We start from the raw sequence: 25,014 nt of genomic DNA, 5'->3' as shown, positions 1-25,014 counted from the left end.
CTAAACAAAAGATAAACGAGTCTCCCAAACCAACAGAGAAGCATCATCGTACCGATAGGCGGGGCCTCCAAGTTGTCTCCCCACATTAAAAGAGCCTTCCCCTCACTGAGGCCATCAGGAGGTCCTTGAAAGTCTGGTGTTTGCAGTTGATTCTAATAATAACCTGTGAATTTAAGGGATAAAAATGTGTCTTTCATTTTGTTTCTTATTTACTGTGATATTGATTCAGAATGCTCTGAAGTTGGCACATCTCTTCCTTGAAATAGCAAGAGTCACAGTCATTAAGGAGGAAGAACAGGACCGAACACAAGAAATAGAAAGCCCTAGAGAGAAAAGGGGTGCAACTTGGTGCTGGGTCTTTTTTTTTTTTTAAACAAAGTCTTTTTTTGGTGGTACTAGGAATGGAATCCAGGGACATTCCACTTTCGAGCTACACCCCCAACCCTGTTTCTCTTTCTTTCTTTCTTTCTTTCTTTCTTTCTTTCTTTCTTTCTTTCTTTTTCTTCCTTCCTTCCTTCCTTTCTTTCTGTGGTACTGGGGTTCCTGGAAACCCTTCTTCTACCTCTGGGCTACACTCCCAGACATATTTTATAGTTTTTTATTTGGAAAACAGGGTCTCTTAAACCAGCGAGGCTGGCTTTGAACCAGCACGATCCTCCTATCTCTGCCTCCCAAGCACAGGGATTACAAGGGTGTGCCACCACGCCCAGCTTTTATTCTTTATATTCAAACAAGGTTTCACTGAGTTGCAAAGGGCCTCACTAAGTAGCTGAGGCTGTCTGCCAACCGTGATCCTCCTGTCTCAGCCTCCCAAATGCTGGGATTACAAGCATGCACCACCACACCCGGCTAAACAAAGTCTCGCTGAGGCTGGTCTGAAACCTGTGATCCTCCTTCCTCAGCCCCCCAAGTGCTGGGATTGCAGGTGTGTGCCACCATGTCACCTGGCTGCTTGGTCACTTCTTCCTCAAATTTTCTTTAAGCACAGTAAGCAGCCAGAAATAACAGGAGCAAGCCATTTGGCCAGTTTCCCCATCTCTAACATCGTGGAGTCCTCTAGAGTCACAGCCCAGAATTCTTCAAGGTCAGTTGTGGTGTGGATTCTATGCACAAATCAAGCATTCATGCAGGAATACAGAAAATGTCTGTGTTAGGGTGTTACATAGTGTAGAGTCTTCTATAAACAGCCTGCAAAACTATCAAGACGTGTAACAGCCAGGCAGAGCCGTTCAGATCAGATGTGGGCTGGAATAGGACAGTGGAACATTCCGGCCGAGCGACAGCTCTGCTAGGACCAAACCACGGTCACAGGGAACAGCCCCACACTCTGCAATCACTTGGGCTAAAGGCTTGCAAAAGTACTACTAATTTTAGGTTCATGTTATGTTTTCTCTCATATGTAGAAGAAGCTAAAGAGAAAACTGGGAAGATGTTAAGAAAAAAGAAGAGAGAGAGTAGAGAAAGAGGTCCAGGGGGAGGAAGAAGGAGAAGAAAAGGGAGGCACTGGAGAATGAGGCTGAGTACATTGTGTTATGTTCTGTGCATGTCCAAGTATATAACAGTGAAACCCACTATTATATGCAATTATAATACACCAATTAAGATAAGACTCTATGTTTAAAAAAAGGAGTTCATAGAATAGAAAAGTTCTGATGTGGAAAAAAGAACGAGAATAGAAAGACCCCAGGGAGGGTGGTTGCCATGGGACACGGGCATGTGTGTCCTACATGCTCATGAATGTGCATTTACCTGCCTTCTAGAGACACCGGGAGAAGGTGGTGCCGCATCCTGGCCCACAGCTTTGGCCTTGACGAGCCCTGTGAAGTCTGGGTGAACAGTTAATAAAAGAAGAGTTCCTACCTAGTAGGGCTATTCTATCACGCTGAGGTTCATCCCCAGTGTGGCAGCAAGATGGCACCTAACCAGAGGTGTCCAGGGAGCAGAGCCCTCATGAATGGATTCATGCCTTTCTCTTGTGAGAACGGACTGGACTGGAGTAGTTACCATGGGAATAACTCATTACACAGCAAGTTTGGCTCCCCCAGCTTTCTCTTACTCCTCTTACACGCATCCCACTCATTGTTGTCAGTTTTATTTTTTCATGTGGTGGCCAAAATACTTGACAAATTCAACTGAGAGGAGGAAATTTTTATTTGGTTCATGGTTTTAGAGGTATAGTCCATGAGTTGCTGGCTCCAAGGCTGAAACATCTAGTAGGTGGCAATGCCTCAGGCATGGCGGAGGGAAAGCTGCTTTCAGCTCATGGCAGCTGGCCCAGAATAGCGAGAGTGAGAGGAAGTGGCCAGGGACAGAGATGGCCCCCAAGGCCATGCCCCCAGTGAACCACCTCCTCTAGCCAGGCCCCACCTTGTCACCTCGCTGCTGCTTTACCAACACATGAGCTTTCCCGGAGGCCATTCTATATCCAAGCCATAAAACCGCTTGCCCTTCCGCTACCTACCATGAGCTGATACAACACGAGCCCCTCACCAGAAGCCCAGCAGATGCTGGTACCAAGCTCTTGGACTTCACGGCCATCAGAATCCTGAGCCAAAATAGACCTCTATGCTTTGTAAATTACTCAGTCTCGGGTAGTCTGTTATAGCAGCAGAATATGGACTAAGGCTAATTGAGATACTAAAGATAATACATACAGAGTGCTCAGCTTAGGATCTGGCACACGGTAGGCATTCAATAATTGTTTCTAATTATTATTAATTTTTTTTTATTTTGTGTGTGACTTTGTAGAGGTGCAAAGACAGAAGAGAAGGCTTAGGAAACAAAGGTCAGTCTGAACAAAGAGGTCAGTCTAGTACGGGTGTAGGAGGGAAAACAAAGAAGGAAGCAGAAGTGGAGGAGGGAGGTAGAAGCCGCAGGGAGTAGGAGACAGGTCAGTTCTCATTCCCAAGTCTAGGAAAGCTGGCCTGGGACCTCAGCTCTGCACAGCCTGACCATGCTGTGATGGATACAACACTGGACACTCCAGACTTCAACTTCTCTTTAAAGATGAGTATGCCAGAGCCAGGTGTGGTGGCAGACGCCTGTACTCATAGTCCCTGGGAGGCTGAGATAGGAGGATCGCAAGTTCGAAGCCAGACTGAACAGTTTGGCAAGGCTGTCAACCACCTAGTGAGACCCTGTTTCAAAATTAAAAAAAAATAAAATAGGAGGGCCGGGCGTGGTGGCGCACGCTTGTAATCCCCGCGCTTGGGAGGCGGAGACAGGAGGATCGCGCAGGTTCGAAGCCAGCCGTGCAGCCGCGCTGGCGTAAGAGACCCTGTTTCAAAAATATAAAATAGGTCTGGGAGTGTAGCCCGGAGGTAGAAGGGCTTCCAGGAACCCCAGTGCCACCAAAAAAATAAATATAATAAAATAAAATAAAATAGGAGCTGAGGGTGTAGCTCAGAGGTAGAATGCCTCAGAGGTAGAGATTCTAGTAATGGGGCTAGAATTTCTAGTACCATTGAAATAAAATATAAGAATATGGCGACTCTCCCCCAGTGTCAGAGGGTGTTTCCATCAGGACCCAAGGAGGTCTGTTCCCAGGTGAGGGGGACGGCTTGCCGTGCACTCTCTGTGCTTGCTCCCACCAATCCAATGTTCATGGGTTTCCTGCACTATAAGAACTACCAAGCCCCCTGGAAGCCAGGCAGCTGATTTCCTCCCATGTAAGAGAAGAAGGAAACTCACAGCCAACCAGGACTTAGCCCCTCACATTCTGAAAGAAACATCTGGCCCTTTGGCCTTTCAGGAGGCCAGTCAAAAATTTGCTCCAGGCTAAGTGCTAGTCTTTGGGCACAGGCACTCCCAGGCCCCATAAGTAGCATAGCCTGAGGCCAGAGAGCCACTACCCCAGCAACCAGAACAGAACAGGCTTGTACGGGGATCTAAAGAGACTTACTTCGGTGCCAGCTCAACCAGTCACCTTGCTTTTCAGATGACAGAGATTAAAGTTTGATGCCATTCTTCAGAGAACAAAGGGGAAAGTGGGCTTCCTGACAAGATCCCAGTCACCTAGGCTCCCTCGCTCTGTCTCTCTCCACCCAGGCAGGGCTGGGATGCTTTTCCAGCCCTCCTTTCCCTCCTTCCCTCCCACTCCACAGCTGGTCAGCACCATCAGAGAACAACAAATGCTTGCCTGGTCAGCAGTATGGTTTCTCCTCAATCCTGGGACCCAGCAAGGGGCCTGTGACTGGTGTCTTTCTCCAAAACTTCAACCCACCCAGCAATTATTACACCACGATTCTCTGTATATACCCAGTGCTCCTCTGCTTCTAGACCTCCATCTGTACACTCCCTTACCCGCCTATCACGACATGTCCAAATTCTTTCAGGTCCAATTCATGTGCCATGCCCCGCAAAGACTACATTAATTTCTCCAACGTGCAGGGAGGCCAGGCAGTCCTAATGATGCTGCTGCAATCCATTTGGTCCCCCCTTGCATTAGAAACCCATAATATACTTGTCCATCTTGCCCCACATTCAAGTCATTTTACAGAGCTTTGCCGCATAGTAACTAGGCTTGGTGATGCTGTACAGATCATGGCCTCCTGACCGTAGTTGATAGGTCCAAGGAAGGGAATCCCAGACCAGAACATCACTCCCTACCTCTGGAGAGGTAATCCTGTCTCTCCTCAAAGGCTAAAGCTATAAGATGGACCATATCAGCAGCCCTGCTTTACTCCATGTGGACAGGGACGGAGTAGTTGAGAGGCAGCAGAGAATCAGAACAGAAGCCCTGGCACTGTCTGAGTTTGTCTTGGACCATGCCCAACCTCCCTTGGGTTCTGTGAGTCCACTGGCATTTTGGGATTGTTGGGTTCCTGTCTAATGGGAACTCGGTGTCTGATCACCAGGGCAAAGTTTTCAAAACACTTATTTCATTATCTCCTGGTTTTGCTGGAATACAGTATTTGATGAGGGAAGCCATGTTTCCTCTACTGGAGGATAAGCTGGAAGACTAAAAATTAATCATATTTTTTAGAGGGGATATCACACAAGTTTAATAAATGACCAAAAAAGACCATTAGAACATGCATCAACCATAAGATCCAGCGACTGCACTCTTGGGTATTTACTCCAAAGAGATGTCAATTTACACAAATAGCTGCACATAAATTTTTGTAGCAACTTTATATGCAAAAACCCTAAGGTGAAACAACCCAAATATACCTCAACAGATGAACAATGGCATAACTGGGGTGAACCAATATCTTAGAATACTATCAAAAAATTCTGACACACATGATAGCTTGGGAATATACTAAAGGTAACTAAGAGGTCAAACATTGCATGATTCAATTAACAGTGTGTGTGAGTGTATGTGTGTGTGTGTGTGTGTGTGTGTGTGTGTGTGTGTTACTGGAGAATTGAACCCAGTGCTATTCTACCTTTGAACTATACCCCCAATTCTTTTTTTATTTTAAATCAAGTTCTTGCTAGGTTGTTGAAGATATGGCTATGTTGTTGAGGTTGGTCTCAAACCTATAATCCTCCTGTCTCAGCCTCCCAGGTACTGGAATTACAGGCATGCACCATCATGCCTGGCTCAATTAATAAAATGTTCTTAAAATAAAATTATAAAGATAAAAACAGACAGTAGTTGCCAGGTGTTGGGTGTGGTCATCGAGGGATGGCAGTAGGGAACTCGCAGCTTTGTATCTTGATTATGGTGATGGTAACACATGTGATAAAATTGAATAGAACCTCCCTCCCTCCCCAAACACACACACATAAAACCAGTGGAATGAGAATAAGCTCTTTGGATTGTACCAAAGTCAATTTCCTGCTTATGACCATTCATTCTAGCAGTCTCACTGCTGTCACACACACACACACACACACACACACACACACACACACACACACACACACACTGAAAAAGACAACTTAGAGAAAGGAAATTCTATTTGCTCACAGTTCTGGAGATTTCAGAGGTTCTGATCACAACTGGAGGCCAAGAGAGGGAGAGAACAAGGGTTCTGCTCTCACATCATGGAAGCCAGAAGCAGGAGAATAAGCAAGGAGATTCAAGGACACAAGCACAATCCCCAAGGTCATACCCCCAGGTACACACATCCTCTAGCCACACCCCATCCGCTTAGGTTACCACTCAAAAAATCCATTAAGATGAGCCGGATGGTGGTGCACGCCTATAATTCCAGTATTTGGGAGGCTGAGACAGGAGGATTGCAGGTTCAAGGACAGCCTCAGCAAGTAGTGAGACTCTCATCAACCTAGGAAATCTGTGTTTCAAATGCCCCTGAATTTACCCCCTGATGATATTACAATCCTCATGATTTAGCTATGTAAACTCTGAACATCAATACCCATAAGATCAGGTGGTAGAGTTTTGCAAGTTGTTACCAACAGAGAAAATTAAGTGAAGGCCACACAGGACTTTCTGTATCCTTTTGTAACTTCCTACAAAACTATTCTTATTTCAAACTAAAATGGATTTTGTCACTGTTGTTGGCATCTGAAGCTTGGGTTGGCGTTCTCACGGTATCTCTTGTGTAAAGACACACACTTACTGTCCTTTTCTCATCCTTTCCTCCCCACAGCCTGAACTACACTGAGAGGAATGTAAATGCATAACCTAGCTGCGATTACAGACCCACAGAGTAAATGCTGTCACGTTGCTGTGATCTGGTTGGGGGCAAAAACAAGAGTTATTTCTGATTAGGAAGGCTGGTAACAGGCAGGAGGGAGGCAGGTGATGTTCCTATAAAGAGAGCCTGGCCAAGCATGTAGCTGTGTGATAACAGGGTGTCTCCTCCTGGCTCTGTCACTCAGAGCCTCGGCAACACAGGAGGAATGTTATCTCCCTGAAACACAGGACTTTTCCTATCTCTGCAATTATAAGCCAAGAAGAAAAGCAAACAATGGCAGGGTGGATTCTTCTCCACGATATCTTTTGGAAGACCAGAGGGTATAACCTTCCACTCAAAAAAGTTTTCTGGCCTGAGCTATTCTGCTTTCAACCTTTGAACACCACCAAACAGGAGATGCCAATCGGATGTTCTGGCTCCATGGGGAAATATTAATGACAAGGCATACAAGGTTCCCCATCACCAGGAAGCCCTGATGACGATGGCTGTAGATAGGCGGTGCATTAGTCAGCTTTCCGTCACTATAACAAATACCTTGGATAATCAACTTGTAAAGAGAAAAGGTATATAGGCTCACAGGATTGGAGGTTTCAGTCCATGGGCGAGTGGCCCAATTACTGTGGGTCTGTGCTGAAGAACAACATCATGGTAGTAGCTCATGGAAGAGTAAAACCCTCATGGACACAGAGCCGAAGACAGAGAAAGGGGACGAAGCTAGGGTCCCACTAAAATCCTTCAAGGGCCCATCCCCAGTGACCTGCACCCTCCCACCAGGCCCCACCTCCTAAAATGTCCACCACTCCCAACAGCATCAAGCTGGGGACCAGGCCTGTAATGTGTGGGCCTTGGGGAGTCATTCCAGATCCAAGCGACAGTGGGTGGTTCCTTAGTAAACCCAAATCTACTGTAGTGTTGAACCCAAAATATGTATAATGAACCTTGCAAAATGAAAAACAAACAAACATCTTTGCACATGTGCAGTTGAAAGGGCAGTAGCAGTAGCTTCAGCAGTATGCTAGACCCTAGGGACGCAGGGCAGAGAGGCTTCTATTCTTGCCGATGAGTGTCCTACAACCGAAAGATGAACAGGCACATGAATACAGTGCCGCATGGCCAAGTGCCCTGCCAAGCTGCACACTGGTTTCAAGGAGCAGAGACTAAAGGTCCCCAATTTGGCCACACCTAGGAGATCCAGGGGAACTTCCCCGTGTGGGCAACATGGAAGTAGAATGTTGATGGATGAGCTAGAGCTAGCCAAAAAGTAATAAGCACAGCCAACCTCCTTTAGAATAGCATCGGGATGGTGCGGTGTGCTTTACAAGTACAGTACGGTTGTTCCCCAGTCCTCAGGGGATATGTTCGCACACCCACACGGATGCCTGAAGCCACCGGTAGAGTCACAACCCAGCATGCTATTGTTTTCCCTATGTAGACATACTTATGATAAAGTTTAATTTAAAATTAGACATAGGCTGGGTGCAGTGGTACACACCTGTAATCTCAGTAGGATTATAGGGTTGAGGCCAATTTAGGGAGACTCTCGGCAACACAGTGAGACCCTGTTTCAAAGTGAAAAATAAAGCAGGGCTGGGGGTGTAAGATTGGAAGTAGGAAGCCCATGGGTTCAATCCGCAGTACCATAAAACAAATAAATTAATTAGTTAATTAATTAGACACAGGAAGAGACTGATACGATATACTATACTAAAAGTTACATAAATGTGGTCTCTCTCAAAATCTCTTATTGTACTATAGATCTGACCAATTTCAGCCTACAATTTCTGGTTTTTTTCCTTATTAAACAAGCACTTCCACCTTTCCAATTAAAATAAGCAGTTTACAGCTCCTCTTTGGCATATCAGAATTATAGGCATCACTAGTCTTATACTTTGGGGCCATTATTAAGTTATATGAGGCTTGCTTGAATATAAACACTGTGATACCCAGACAGTCCATCTAAAACCTAGATCCCTATTAGATGACTCACAGGCAGGTGGCATATCCAGCGTGGATACACTGGGGGAAAAAAGGAGAATTCACATCCTGTGTGTGTGTCTGACGAAGCAGGATAGTGCAAGATCCCACCAAACTACTCAAAACAGGACACAATTTAAAGCTTAAAGATTTTTTGTTGTTGTTGTTCACTACTGGAGATTGAACCTAGAGGCACTCTATCTCTGGGCTACATCCCTAGCACTATTTTATATTTTGAAGCAGGAACTTGCTAAGTTGCTGAGGGACTTGCTAAGTTGCTGAACCTGGCCTCAAACCTGAAGCCCTCCTGTTTCAGTCTCCCAAGTACTGGGATTCTAAGCGTGCACCACCAAATCCAGCTAGGAACTGTTTATTTCTTGACATTTCCATTTAATATTTTTGACCACGGTTTACCATGGGTAACTGAAACAGCAGAAAGCAAAATCGCAGGGAAGGGGAGGAATACTGCACTGGCTCTAAACCTCACAATGGAAGCCCTGCATTATAAATCTACCACTGCTCCCATTTACTCAAGATCATTGATTCCATGTTTCCAGCAAAAGCTGTTGCTTTAGGACAAAGAAAATAAAGCGGCATACTTTAAAAATTCATTAAAAGCATCGATAAGACTAATAAAAAGAGTATAAGAACCATTAAAACAGAAAGGAAGACTCTTCTAGATTTATTTAATGGAAAACTTAAAGGCTGTGTTTTGAAGATGCAGTAAGCTTCCATAGGAAGTTGGAACTTGACATACCCAATAAGTGAACTCAACCCTTTTCCCAAAGCTGCTGTTCCTCCTGCATTTCTTTTCTTAATGTCACCCGAGCAAGTCCTGAGAGTCCTCTGCCTCCTACCTCCTTTCTATCCCCCTTCATAATCAGTCAGTCATGCGACTTGGCCTCAGTGTTGCCAAATCTAAAATATTCTGGCATATGAAAACAGTGAACTTCAAATAAATTGTGAAAGGACTGATTATTAAATCAATTTGAGATAAACATTTGTGGGACAGGGTCTCCATGCTAAAACTCATATATTAAAATATGCACAAATATTTAACAGTATAAAGATAATGTTACATACATATGTGAACATTTGTACAGTCTAGGGATAGTAATTTACCTTTTTTTTTTTTTTTTCGGTACTGAGGATTGAATCCAGGGGAATTCTACCTCTGAGCATTACCCCCATCCCTAATTTCTTTTCTCTTATTTTCTTTTCTTCCTTCCTTTCTTTTTTTTTTTTTAATGGATCTGAGGATGGAACCCAGGGACATTCGACCTCCAAGTTACACCCCCTGCCCTATTTTTTATTCTTTATTTTGAAACAGGGTCTCACTAAGTTGTGGAGGGCCTCACTAAGTAGCTGAGGCTCTCCCTGAACTGCGATCCTCTAGTCTCAGCCTCGCTGAATGCTGGGATTATAAGCATGCACATAACAACCCCCAGCCCTATTTATTTTGAAACAGTTTTGCTAAGTTGCTGAGGGCCTCACTATTTTTCTGAGGCTGACCTTAAACCTGCAATCCTTCTGTCTCAATCCCCCAAGTACTGGGATTACAGGCATGTGCCATGCCCAGTGTGAATTACTTTCTTAAGACATAATCAAAAGGGAAAAGGTGACTGATTTGACTACATAAAAATGTAAAATCTACGCTTGTCAAAAACATTATAAACAAGTCAAAGTGAAAAATACCAGTAGGGAGAAATACCAGCAATGTGAATTAAGAACACTTAATATACAAAAAGTTCTTATAAATCAAAATGTCAAAAATATTCCAATCAAAAAAGGAATAAGGGGTCATTATAGGGAAATACTTAAAGATACATGGTTAAATCTATGAAATGGTTTTTTTTTTATCATCACAAGTATTCAAAAACTGAAAATTAAAAAAAGTTCTGCTAGGCTGACAGTTGTCTGAAGATGGACCAGGAGCCACCAGTGGGGGAAGTTGAAAACTCAGCTCCATGCACAGCAGGGGAGGCACAAGAGACAGGAAATGGTAGCAGCCAGTGGCTCCCCAACCAGGGGAAAGGGGAGAAACCAAACAAGTGCAGGCTGCTGGAAGAGTCACTGGTCACTGGACCCCAAGCCCACTTCACGCGGCTGCCCACACAGCTCCTACCGCCAGAGCCCACAAGTCTCTCACTGGCTTTTCAAAAATTGGGAAACATAGATATTAGATGAAATTTGCCACTTTAGCTATTTTCAAGTGTACAATTCAGGGGTGCTAAATACATTCATGATACTGTGCAACCAATACTATCCTATCTCCAGAACTTCATTCAGGTTCTCAAAATGCATTTAACAGTAACTTCCCCGTTCCCCTTCCCTCAGCTCCTGGCTGGCTGATCACCACTGAAAAGGTCCTGAAGAGCCGGGAATGGGGCCGCACACCTGTAATGCCAGTACTTAGGAGGCTGAAACAGGAGGATTGCAGGTTTGCAGCCAGCCAGCCTCAACAACTTAGACTCTGTTTCAAAATAAAAAATAAAATAGGGTTCGGGTGTATCTCAGATATAGAATGGCCCCGGGTTAAATCTCCAACACACACACGCACACACACACACACACACACACCGCCCTCATGAGCTGAACACAAGGCTCACTGGACATCTATGGACATCTGAGGAAAGCTCCAACATGGAAAATGGAAACCAAACAGCAAGCAAAGAAAGTAACCTGCAGAAACAGACTGTGCAGCAGCAAACACTTAAAAACAAAACAGAAATATTATTAACATCCTCCAAGGGATAAAGAAACATATTGCTTCCATTAAATAAGGACAACATGTTATAAAATGAAACCTGCAAAGATTAAAAATGATCCCATGGAAGTAAAATCGTGATAGCAGAGAGTTTTAAAACCTGACTAGAAGGGGAAAAAGGGGTAAAAAAAAAAAAAAAGAAAAAGAAAGTGTAGAGCAAAAAGATTTGAAAGAGAAGCAAGCAGAGAAGGGCGAGGACACACCAGGGTCAATGCAGGAGGTCCATGAATCATGGGAGACACTGAGAGACAGGGAGGGAGGGGGGCAAAAGGAAGAGAAATAGTCAACCAATAGTTACAAAAACGTTTTACAAGAACTGATAAAAATTAGATTCCAGATCAAAGCCACTGAATGTCCATTCTAACAGATGAAAACTTACTCATACCAACACTTATCAATGAATTTTGAAATTCAAAACTATTGGGGAGGAAATGAAGATTCTACAGGTTTCCAGAAAGAAACAAAAAACAGTCTGTTCAGAGATGAATGGAGCCGGGCGTGGTGGCGCACGCTTGTAATCCCCGCGCTTGGGAGGCGGAAACAGAAGGATCGCGCAGGTTTGAAGTCAGCCTCTCTGGCCTAAGAGACCCTGTTTTCAAATATAAATAGAAAAATAGGTCTGGGAGTGTAGCCCAGAGGTAGAAGGGTTCCCAGGAATCCCAGTCCCACCAAAATAAATAAATAAATAGAGAGAGAGAGAGAGAGAGAGAGAGAGAGATATGAATGGCTAAAGAAATTGTGATGTATATACACAATGGAATTTTACTCAGCCATGAAGAAGAACAAAATTATGCAATTTGTAGGAAAATGGGTGGAGCTGGAGTCTATTATGCTAAGTGAAATCAGCCAGTCTCAGAAAGTCAAGGGTCATGAATATTCTCTCTCCTTTGTGGAGGCCAGAGAGAAAAGAGAAAACATAAGAACTTTATATAATGTAGAGAGAGACCTGTGGAAGAGTGGAGAGAGATTGGGGGAGGGGAGGGAGGTGGAGGGGAGGAGGGACACTTGATGAAGGAAACGGCTCAAGTAATACCATATCCACGTTTAAAGCTATCACTACCCGTCTCACTAACCCGTAAGGAGGGCGGAGGGGAGTGGGATCCAGAGAGAAGCACACCCAGGGCTGTGCACATGTACATTTCCGTCACCCTGAACCTCACTATGACATATAAACTATGCACCAACAAAAACATATTTTTAAAAAGTAACAAAAATAGAGAAAGAAAGGGGAAAAAACACGCAGAATATCAGGAATTGGATGCCTTGGGTCTTCTTTTAAAAAAATAACAAAAATGTAAAACAATGGAGCAGAATCGTTAAAACTCTGAAAGAAGGTGCCATCTAAGTCATGCAGGCCACCTTCATCGTAGAGAAGATTAGGATAAAGGCATTTTTAGCCATAGTTTCTATGCTGTGAAGTCTTTCTTAGGAAGCTTCTAGTTGTTGGTTTTTTGTTTTGCTTTGGTTTGGTTTTGGTTTTGGTTTGTTTTGTTTAACGATACAAGGATAGAACCCAGGGGCATTCTACCTCCAAGCTACACTCCCAGCCCTATTTTTTATTCTTTATTTTTGAAACAAGGTCTCACTGAGTTGCAAAGGGCCTCACTAAGTAGCTGAGGCTGTCTACTGCAATCCTTTTGTCTCAGCCTCCAAAATGCTGGCTGGGATTACAAGTGTGCGCCATCACGCCCGGCTTTAGTTGTTGGGTTTTACCAAATCAGCAAGTCAACCAAGAAAGGCACAGCCACAGAAAACAGCACAGAAGACAGGGCTGAGAATCCCAAGGACACAGCCAGGCAGGGCCAGGAGACCACTCCCACTGTGCAGCTGACCTGAGGCAGACACACAGACACACCAGAGATGTCAGTTCTAATACGTTTCCTGCAAACCCACCTCTTGAAGCTGAGGATGCACTGTGTGATGAGCCTGGTCCCCACTCTCATCTACTAACCGGCTGTTCTGATCACAGGCTTCCTTCCCTTCATGCCCGCTACTGGATCAGCTGGGGACATTCATTTGAGCTCCCAGATAAGCTCTTCTTCAAGCTACCCCTGAGGGTAGGCAGTAGGCCTCGGGAGTCAGGAGCAGAGAACACACAGAAGCCCACCCCATCTGCCCATATTTTTGTCTTCTATCTAGTCTTCAGTCCACACTATAGCCCTGACAGATGATGTCTCCTCGGTGAGCCCGACTCCTGAGCTCACTCACGACTTAGAAAGGGCTGTTGTCAGCTATCAGGAAAACAGGCAGGCCGTGCTCCTGTTCTTGATCTGGTAAGATCACAGGTGTTTATTAATAGGTACATTTTACAAAATAATGAAAGGAGCCGAGGGAAATTAAGCAAGGAGAAAAAATAAAGACAGCTGGATTAGAAGTAAAATTATTAGAGCCGGGCGTGGTGGCGCACGCTTGTGATCCCCGCGCTTGGGAGGCGGAGACAGGAGGATCCCGTAGGTTCGAAGCCAGCCGCGCGCGCTGGCTTAGGAGACCCTGTTTCTAAATAAAAAATATAAAATAGGTCTGGGAGTGTAGCCCAGAGGTAGTAGGGCTTCCAGGAATCCCAGCACCACCAAAAAAAAAAAAGAAGTAAAATTATTAGTATTTGAAAATGCCATGAATATACAGGCAGATATATATATTACATACAATATACAGTGCATACATATACATATACATATATGTACATATATATACACATATATGGAAAGCTATAAAGAATCCACCAAAGAGTGGAAAAGTACTAGAACTAATAAGTTTAGCAAAGAGGAAGAATATTAGATTAACATACAAAAATCGGTTTGTATTTCTATACACTAGCAATGAAGTGAAAATTAAGAAAACAATTCCATTTACTATAGCATCCCAAAGAACAAAATACTTAGAAATAAATTCAACCAAAGAACTGTAAGATTTATATATTGAAAGCCATAAAATATTGTTGAAAGAGATCAAAGACGACCTAAATAAATACAAAGTCTGTGTTCATGAACTTTTTAAATTAAAATGGCAATCTACTCTACATTGATCTGCAGATTCACTGCAATCCCTACAGAAATTTTAACTGTCTTGCAGGAATGCCTATGCTGGTCCTAAAATTCACATGTAAATGCAGGGACCCAGAATAGACAAAACCATTTCTAAAAAGAATAACAAGGTTGGAGGACTCCCACTTACCAATTTTAAAATGTATTACAAAGGAACAGTTATCAAGGCATAAGAATAGACACATAGATCAGTAAGACAAAGCTGAGAATCCAGAAATAACTGCTCACAATTACAGTCAGCTGGTTTTTGAGAAGGATGCCATAACCGCTCAATGGAGCAATAGCAGTTTCTCTTCAACAAATGGTGTCGGGACAACTGCATGTCCCTGTGTGGGGGAATTAATTTGTACCTGTACTTCAAACCTTATACAAAAACTAACTCACAAGGCATAAAGACCCAAATGTAAGAGCTAAAACTATAAAATGCTTTGAAGAAAACATAGGTATAAATCTTTGTGATGTGGGATTAAACAAGTTTCTCAGATATGACATGAATAGTTTAAGTATCCAATGTGGGGGGACTGGATTTAATAAATATCAAAACCCTTTGTGTCCAAAGGCCACTAACAAGAACATGAAAAAATCCAGACAGTGGGGGAAAAAAAACTTTTGCAAATATATTTGCAAGAAATATTTGCAAAATACACTTGATAAGCTTGATTATATAAAGAACAATTACAAATCAACAATAAAAAGACACAAAACCTACTTTTAAAATGGGAATATTATTTGAAAATATATTTCTCCAAAGAAAATCAGAGCAAAAGCAAATGAGTACATGGCAAGATTCTCAAAAAATTAGTCCTGAGTGAAATGCAAATCAAAATCACAGGAGACCACCTCACATCCACAAGAATGGCCGTAATTGTAAATAAAGGAAAATAGAAAGTATTTTTAAGGATGTGGAGAACTGGGCATCCATCCCCATACATTACTGGCAGTGGTATTGCTGCCAGTGGCTGCTGTGGAAACCCAGACGACGATTTCTCAAGAAGTTAACCATAGAATTATATGGCCCAGCAAGACAATTCCTAGGTGTGTATCCGAGAAAAGTGAAAACATATCCACACAAATAGTTATATATGAATGTTCACAGTACCATTATTCCTAATAGCCCCACAGTATAAGCCACTCAAGTACTAAGCAACTGATAAATAGATAAATAAAATGTGCTCTATCCTACAGTAGAATATTATTCAGCCATAAGAAGGAATGGAGTACTTGTATGTACCACACCATGGAGACACCTGGAAAATATTTTAAGACATTTTAAGTGAAAGAAGTCAGACACAAAATGCCATGTGTTACAGATTTCATTTATTATCAAGTGTCCAGAATAAGCAAATTCACGAGACCGCAGGAGAGAGAAAAGGGGGAAATTGGGAGAGACTGCTAATGGGTACAGAGTTTGTTTGGGAGGTATTGAAAATGTTCCGGAATTAGTTAGTGGTAATAGGTAAAAGACACTGTATACACACTGAAAGCCATTGAGCTATATATTTTATAATGGTGTGTTTTATGTAATGTGAATTATCTCAACAATAAAAGATGCTCATGCAAGGAACAGTGATGGGGAATGTCAAGGATTATGACCAGTATAACTCAGTGCACCTGAATTTCCCCATTCTGAATCCCTAAAACAAGGTCAAAGCACACACACACACACACACACAAATGTTAAGGGACTGAAATAAAGACCCCACTGCTGAGAATACGCATAGGTAGGATTCCACCCAAGGTAACTCACTGGGCACTGGTGGAAGAGGAGGCTATGAAACAAACTTCCAGGTCTTTGGCAATGTAATTACCTGAGCAGAGAGTAAAGCCCTTCACTGAAATAGGACGTTAAGGACAAGAAGCAAGAGGCTAAGGTTGAATGAAAGAAAAAAGGGCAGACTTAAAATGGGACCAACTGACCTCAGTTTTAGAGGGACTGTAGGTTACCATCTGGAGACAGAGGACACCCACGTTTGGAGCTCAGGGGAGAGGCTGCTCTGTGCTGGGAGGGCAGATCTGGGAATCAGCAGGACATACAATGTGGAGGGGACCTCCCATCGTGTTCTGAGGCTGAGAATCTCGAGAGACCCCAGCTTCCGCAGGGAGCTCAGGGAGGGGAGAATGAGAGGACTGGTGGTGTGAGGGCATCAGGAGGAGCCACGCGCCGCCCAGGTCATCTAAGGGCGGGACAGCAAACGCTGGATTCGCGAGGAGTGAGTCTTGGCCAATTGTGCCTGAGTGATTGCATTTCGATGTATAGGCTACCAAAGCACTGCATCATACCCGGCCTTAATATATGCCAATGTCAATATGCAGACCGAATGAAAGAGATGGCTTTAAGTCAGAATAAAATACTCCAACAAGGAAAATAGAGCAGCCTGGCTTCACCCGTGTACCTTGATCCGTGTCTCCTGGCTTTGTTCACCTATTTCCTGAGCCCAGCTGGACCAGGGCATAATAGACCCTGGGAATGGAACACTCTCGTCTCATTAAAATGATGTTTCTGTAGCATTTTTTTAAAATAAAAAGGGGGAAATGATTATGCTTTACACTTGAGGGAGAAAAAAACCCAGAACATTAGCTTGTTTACATTCTGTGATCTTAACTATGTAATATGTGCATTCAAAAGGAGGGCCAGGGCACGAATGAATGAGCACTTGCCTCCGGTTAGTCTCTTTGGTATTTGCTTTTTTCCAATTATATTTGCTTTTTGAAACATTGAAGTTTTCCTACAAAGAGCATGCATTACTTTTAAGATCAGAAAACAAAATTGTTAGGCTGGAAAAGCAATGTTTTAATCAAACTTGAACAGAAGGTAAGCAAGGATAACAATATTAATGTTAGAACAACTTCATTCAGGGCAAATAGAAAAGGTATGCTTTTAAGATAAAGGCAGCCTTATAGAACGGTAACAACAACCACTGCTCCGAATGAAAGCACACGGGTACAAATCTGTAGCTGCCAGAGAGAGCGTCAAAGAGATGCAGAAAGCAAACATTATTAAGAACACAGGAAGAAACAGTCATGGTAGGAGGAGATTTTAAAACACCATTATCAGAGGGACTTAAGAAAATAAACTCGTAGTCTATCTAAACAGACAAAATTGGTGCCTGGCAGGAATTCAAGTCTGTGATTACAGTGTGTGGGGGGTCTTTTCAAGTAGATGCGAACATTTACAAAACTCAGAAATACTGGTTACAAGAAACATCTCCATAAAATTTTAAAAAATGAAGTTCCTCTGTTAGCTAAACAGAAGGTATTCCTAGCCTAGAGAAAATACTAGAGTCGGGGAATAAAAAGGAAAAAAAATGATATTAATACAGTTAACTCTGGTGCCCTGGGTATTAGGGGGCAAGGAAGGAAGAGGAAAAGAAATTAACTTTATGGTTTGACTGAACCAAATACCTCCTTTCCCTTCTCCTCACTCACTAATGATTTTTATTTAGCTCTGAAATGTGAACTTGTTGAAATAGTACTTTCAGAGACGGCTACTGGCTTGGACAGACACACACACACACACACACACTTTTATTGGCGCACTGTAATTATTCCTCATAGTGAAATTCAAGGTGATATAAATGTACGCACATGTATCCCTTGGTGTACTTCCCTCCACACCTCCCCAGCCCCAATATATTTAGTGAGACTGGTACTGACACCTTCATATATGGACATGACATTATTTGAACTGTTTCCGTCCTCAATCCTCCATTTCCTCCTTCCCTACTCCCACCCTCAACCCCTCCCCAATATTCTACTGGTCTCCCTCCTCATTTAGCTGAAGCCCCTAAGGCTTGGTTCTTCAACCCGGTGATTCTCAAAGTGTGGTCCCCACCCCAGCAACATCAGAGCAGCATCTGGGAGTTTGTGAGAAAGACAAAGCCATCGCCCGACCCCATGCTCTTGAATCAGGACTTACTCTGGGGTGGGGCTCCAGAAAGTTCCAGAAGTATCTGATGCTGAAGACCTATGAATACCCCAGCCCCTTGCCCCCAGAGTGGGCTCGCTGAGGGTACCTTTACACCAGCTCCCCCTGAAATCCCCCGTGGGATTTAGTTCATACTGCCTACAGCAACCATCTTTTGGGGATAGCTTCCCTTCCCAGCCTTACTCCCCCAAACCCCATCAGTGCTCAGTTCACCTCCCAAATAAATGAATTGAACTCAAATTTTAGTTTTAGGGCCTGCTTCTGGAAGAAAGCAAACTCCTGTACCTACTAAGTACACCACAGGCCCATCCTAGAGCAGGTATCCCTGGGCTCCAACAAGATTTCACAGGGGAGGAAGCATCCCTGACAGCGAGTCTCACCCCGGGTCAGCCGGGGGTGCAGTTCACTCTGCTCTCAGGATTGGCCGGCTCTGGTAGCAAAGTGCTGAGGTAGCCCAGCGCAAGGACCCCAGCAAAGGCTCCTCTGAGAAGGGATGTGCTGAGATGCGAGAGAATTAGTAGGACCTGAGCCAGCAAATGGAGGTGGGGGCTAAGAGCAGGGAGTGCCACGGAAGGACTTGGAGGTGAGGGGTCTGCAGAGAAGAGGCTGTGAACACATCAGGGAGACTCTGCCGGGTAATCCAGAAGCTTCCCCAAACTGCATAGACCTCCTTCTCACAAGACCATCCATGTCAACCCTAGAAGAATCAACAGGCAATTAAATGGCCAATAAAAAAGAAAAAACTAGGGGTGTAAAAACCTGCCAATGACCAGTGTTCCCCAACTGGAGGTCTGAAAAAGGCACTGCTGAGCCCAAGGGCACTCAGGCCCTGGGGAACAGTCGCAGTTCACAGGAACATGGGGACCTCAGCTCCTGGGCTGATCCAGGGAGAAGTTGAGCCCGGAGCTCCTAAGCAGGTTGTAAACAGGACCCCTGCATCGCTGCCCCCTGGCCTTCCTCCTGGCCCTGCCTGGGAGCCCCTTGCAGGGCAATCCTCCTCCTGCCTATGTGCTGAAAGCGCACTGCCCAAGCGAGGGGTTTAGTCTACTCCTAATCCTGTGGAAGCAAAGAAGATAAGCCTGCTTGGCCTTCAGGCAGGCTCACTTGACTGAAGGCTTTTGTGACTGTCATGAGCTTAGGGGGCTTTCTCCCTGCAGAGAGCACAGTAAATTGTGTAGGCGATGAGCCAACATAAAGGTGTAATTCACAGCGCCTGCCTCTCACCTGTCCACACCACACCTTTGATGGTCTCCCAGGACTTCCAAGAAATGTAGTTATTTCACCTTATATTTGCTTATTTAAATTTCTTTTCCTTCTCCTCTTCCTCCTTTTTTCTCTTTTTAATTTTCTTGGGAATACTGGGGATCGAACCCAGGGGAATTCTACCTCCAAGCTATACCAGCCCTATTTTATTTTTATTCTGAAACCAGGTCTTACTAGGTTCCTGCTAGCCTTACTAAACTGCTGGGGCTGGCCTTGAGCCTGCAATCCTCCTTTCTAAGCCTCCCAAGAACTGGAATGAAAGGTGTGTATCACCACACCTGGATTTGTTTTCATTGTTAATTGAGCCACTGCTTCTAGTAGCGCAGAATTCCCAAAGACCTACAAACACTGCTCATTTGACCTACAATGGCTAGTGAGCAATTCTAATGTAAGACGAACGCTTCCCGACATAGGACAGAATCTTTTATTTACTTCTTGAAAAAAGACAATGGGAACAGATGGGAGAGGTTAGGGAAGGAAGTCAGCCCTTCTCTATCATCTGATGAACCTAGTGTGAAAAGGGAAATTAATATAGACGCATGCCCACTAACTTAGTCTTTCTTGGTACTGGGGATTGAACCTCCAAGCTACGATCCCAGCTTGATTTTATTTATTTGGAAACAGAGTCTCATTCGTTTTCTGAGAGCCCCCCTACATTGCGCAGGCTAGCTTTGAACCTGTGATCCTCCTTTCTTAGCCTCTCAAGTATTGGGATTACAAGCGTGCGCCACCATGCCCCACAAATTTATTCTTAAGGGCCCGAGAGGGCTAAGGAATAATGAACCTGTGTCTGCCTAGACTTCTTTCTCTACTGTATCCTAAAACACCTCCCTTGCCCTAGATATACTCAGGGCGCAGGGGCGTCCGGGCTCCCTTGGAGCGCTGGTGGCGTCTCTGCCCCGCGACACACGCACCTTCGTCGCTGTTGTCGTCCACCAGGATGATCTCCTTCAGCAGGTGCGTCGGCGTGTGGTTGACGGCACTGTGCACTGACCGCAGGATCACCGACAGGGCCTCGTTCACAAAGATGAATATGATGGAGATCCGGGGCAGCTCCGTAGTGTACTTGAGCTCCTTACACCTGGAGGAGGGAGACGGGAAAGCAGAGTTAGGGGAAGCGCGAAGGTCCGCACACCGCAGCTGGATACGGGGTTTCAGGCAAATCCTCATGCAGGTCCCAAGGCAAGAATCACCTGCTTCCTCTTGGCCTCTTCTTGTCTAAGAATTCAGAATAAAATCTAAGAGCTAGGTATGGTGGTGCACACCTGTAATCCCAATACTTGGGAGGCTGAGACAAGAGGATCGCAGGTTCAAGACCAGCCTCAACAACTTAGTGCAGTTATTAAAAACCTACGGAGACCATGTTTCCAAATTTAAAACAACAACAACAACAACAACAAAACAGAAAGGGCTGGGAGCGTAGCTCAGAGACAGAATGTGCCTGGGCTCAACCCCCAATAACCCTCCCTCCCACCCAATACCTAAGGAGGAGAGCATTAAAGGACCCAGCTCTACTGCCCCCCAATTTAGCACCCAAGGAACAGGACAGCACAAGTCTTGGCCACACACTACTGCGTCTACCTGTATCGCTTCCCTGCTGCCCTTGCTTCCGTGCACACCTGCCCACCTGCATTTCCTCATCTTGAAACCTTCTTTGCTGACACCTAAGTAATCTGCTGGCACCCTGTGCTCCAAAGCTCCCATGTAAAGTTGGCTGGGAGTTGATGTGCGAAACCCCCAGTTCCCTCACCCTCTGAGTAGGTTCATTCTAAGTCCTCTCCCCCATGGGACTAAGCCCCCAGCACTCACAGCAACAATTTGCATGATCACCCTTTGTGGGTGCCTTCCCTTCCCAGTCCTACTCCCCCTCCAGAGTGGTGCTCTTTCCACCTCCCCAGTAAACTATTTGCTCTCAAATCTTACATCGAGAATCCAACAAAGGCATCTACTGAGTCCGCTAAGGGCCCACAGAATCAATGCAGAGGACCCCCCAGCTGTAGGTGTGTACCGCCCCGCGCCCCACTCCACCGCAAGCTGGCTGGCATCTCCCCGAGGACAGGAGCCTGCTGAAGTCCCTTGCTCCCAAGAGCCAGCCGTCCTCATGATAGATAAAAGGACTGAATCGGTCTCTGGACACGGAGCCCAGAGTGCTGGACCTCCGGAGGGCTCCGGGTGAATTACAGATTTGCTACATGGGAACCGCTCTGCGTTGCTTAGTCTTAGGGGCGCCCATCCTCTGTCAGGCAGCACTGAGGAACTCAGTTTCATGCTCAGTCTCAGCCACATAGGAAATACCCAACAGAAACAAAGTAGGATGGAGGAAGGGGATGCGCAAATGTTAATGCGGCATCCTCTTTCCCAGCCCCTCCCCCTCCTGTGAGATTGCGCAATACCCAGCATAATGTGGGAGGCAGTGAGACAGAGAGAAAGAGACAGAGAGGACAGAGGGGATGGAGTGAGAGGGACGCCGTGCTGAAGAGGGAGCGGGATATACAGCTTATTTTTTATGCTGAACAGCTTGGGCTGTGTCGGGCCATATTAATCATGTAGGCAATTTTCAGAAGAAAATAAAGTTTTGTTACAATATACATTGGTGTCTCCTGGAGGAGGCCGTCCAGGGATCCATTGATCATGCAGGCTCATTTTTACCACGTGGCTGTAAATCCACTTGTGAGGGCCGCCAGGGAGGTTAGAATGGCTCTTGATGGGCTCCTGGGATGTTGGTGGGAATCGTCTCATTGACTGGGTGGTGATCCGAGGCACGAGGACACAGCAGAGGGTCCCTCGGGGGCCCCTCCGCCACCCTGAGCCCGGCAGCTGCTCCATCTCAGCCCACTCCTCACCCGTGAGCAGACAGGAGCACCCAGTGCACACGCAGCTACTCTAAACACTTATTTTTCCAGGGCTGGCTCCTTCGGACCATTTTTTAATAGCATCTGGTCCCCGCAGCTGAGAAGGGAAAGGCCAGACTGCACTGTGCCCACGGCAACCTTCCCACCCAGGGGCAAAGGGAGCAGGCGGCCATCGGGGATGGGGTTGTAAGTCAATCCTCTCTGTTGGAGCAGGTGCCCCCACCCACCCCCGTAAAGTGGGAAACATAAGAACCTTCAGGGAACTGGGGCCTCTGTCCTGCCATATGGTGGGCCAGGGTGGCCAGTAATGAATTGACACGTCATGGAGGATTTCCGGAGGAAAAAGTGCTCACCACACACGGCCACATTTCCCTGGGCTCACATCACCTCTCTAGATTTCAGTTCTACCTCTGTCTGCCAAACTGATGAATGCCCCACACCATGCCTAGCTCAGAACTTCCTGTAAGCCAGGCGTGGTGGCGCACGCTTGTAATCCCCGCACTTGGGAGGCAGAGACAGGAGGATCGCTCAGGTTCAAAGCCAGCCTGGCTTAACAGACCCTGTTTCCAAATAAAATAGATAAAATAGGTCTGGGAGTATAGCCCAGAGGTAGAAGGGTTCCATCCCCAGTACCAAAAAAAAAAAAAAAAAAAGAAAAAATCTTCCTGTAAGAATCAAGTGAGACAGAACCTTTGAAAAGGTGATGTTCTAGCTAATGAAAAGATCCCACCTGTCTGGCTGGTATCTTTGTCCTCCCTTGGCTTCCAATACTCCCTTTTGGACACCCCTAATGACCACAGGCCAGGTTTCTACGGCATTTCCTCAATCTACGCCCTTCCCACAGAACCCACCCGGGGCTGTCCTCCTTGACAGAGCCCAGGACGCTAACCTCGCCCAGCTCAAAATGATTCACCTCTCCTGCACCAGCTTCCTCAGAGTTTCACGCACTTACTTGCTGGCAACCAAGATGAACACAGCAGTCATTATAAGAATCAGCATTCTTTTTGCTTGGCTGGACACTGCAGGGAGGTAGGCCTTTAAAGAGAAACGCTAAGTCTAGCTTATCAGCCTGATATATAGAAGGATACTCAGAAGAGGTCGAGGAGAGAGAGATGGACAAGAGAAGTTTGAAGCACTTTTTGTCATGGACTTGGGCTTTGTTGATACATATGTTATTTCCCATCAGAAAGCCCACGCCTGGCAGAGCAGAAGGCGAGCACAGGAAGAGAACGGAAGAGTGGACGGGTAGGAAAGTGGGGGCAGGGCCATGGGAATACACAGAGCACGAAGACAGATGCAGCTCCTGCGAGATGGAGATGAGGCTGAACCAGCTCCTGCTGCGGTCCACAAGGGAGGAGGCAGTCAGCTCAGACCTTGGCTTCCTGCCCATCTCTATGTAACAAAACGAACAGAATCAGACACTTTCCTTCCTCCTCATCAGCCTCCCAGGCTGCAAAGCCAGCTAGGAGACTGCAGCTCGGACGGTCGGGAGGATAAAATGATAGATTCTAGGCTTGAGAGAGAGACATTTGGGGCGTGCCAAGCGGATGGCAAGCCAGTAAATTGCAAAACTACCTCAAAGTCTTGGGGGGGTGATGAGAGGAGATTGTGTACCCCCTCTAGCCACAGAGGCTCAGATCTGCGTCCCAGCAACAACAAATTTCCTTTTCATAACTAGTCAGTAAGCAATAAACAATCCATTGTATGAAAGGAGACTGTCCGCAGGAAAGCTATCTCGAGGTCTGGATCAATTTCAATCAATGCCCAAGGCCCAGAGGGGGCTCGGAAGAAATTCAAAACCAGATTCTTCCTCTCAAAGGGCTGATGGAGAAATAGATTCTCTACGAAGCTGCTCACAGGGAGAAATGAAAGCACAGACAAATAACCGGCCATGAGGACTCTTGAGATGGCCAACCCCTTACTGCCCAGCCATCTGTCTGTCCTTCTGTCCATCTGCCTGGGATGCTTGCTGGAACTCTGGAACTCTCTGAGGGTAGCCACTGTTATCCCCCACAGCCATGACACCGACTCCACCTAACACCCAAAGTGCCCGCGATCTTACTGCCCTGAGAGCGAGCTGAGAGACCTGCTGCCTCCAGAAGCCACTAGAGAGGAACTCGGTAGAAACGGGAGAGAGTTAAGGCCAAGGTCCCAGCAGGGGAGAAACACAAGTCACACCTAAGAGCAGTCACACCCTCTCATAGAAGCAGACCCCTGCTCTCATGGGAGCACTTTCTAAGAGGACATGTGTAAAAGCAGCATGGTACAGATTAGAGGTATCAAGGCATGCTTGGGATACCACCTGCTAACCCAAAGAGAGGGTGTCCCCAAACGTCCCCGTTATTGCAACGGAGTTTAAACACAATGTGGTCCAGAAGGCCTGGTGGAATCCAATGATGATGACAACCAACAAGAAGTTTCCATGGACTGCACTGTCTTGTCTCGTCCTTACTACAGCCTTCTCAAGTAGGCAGCATTGTTACGTCCCATTTCACAGATGGGGACACTTGAGCCGAGAGAGGTGAAGTCACTTGCCTTAAGTCACATTGCAAGCCTGAATGCAGGCGAGGTGCCTTGA

The 25,014-nt window shown here is 45.5% G+C and overlaps 1 protein-coding gene across 1 annotated transcript in view; it reads right to left on the bottom strand.

The window, feature by feature from the left end:
* Positions 1–25,014, bottom strand: part of GALNT17 (polypeptide N-acetylgalactosaminyltransferase 17) — a gene marked incomplete at both ends in the record, with an annotated part of 480,311 nt that overhangs the window by 229,922 nt on the left and 225,375 nt on the right. The window contains one exon of the mRNA XM_080703050.1: positions 20,499–20,665. Coding sequence (XP_080559176.1) covers positions 20,499–20,665 — 167 coding nt within the window. The remainder of the gene's footprint in view (positions 1–20,498; positions 20,666–25,014) is intronic.

This window comes from Muscardinus avellanarius (genome assembly GCF_963383645.1).
Source record: "Muscardinus avellanarius genome assembly, chromosome: 10".
Lineage (NCBI taxonomy): Eukaryota > Metazoa > Chordata > Mammalia > Rodentia > Gliridae > Muscardinus > Muscardinus avellanarius.
Note: the sequence above shows the minus strand (reverse complement) of the source record. Positions and strands in the feature narration are given on the sequence as shown.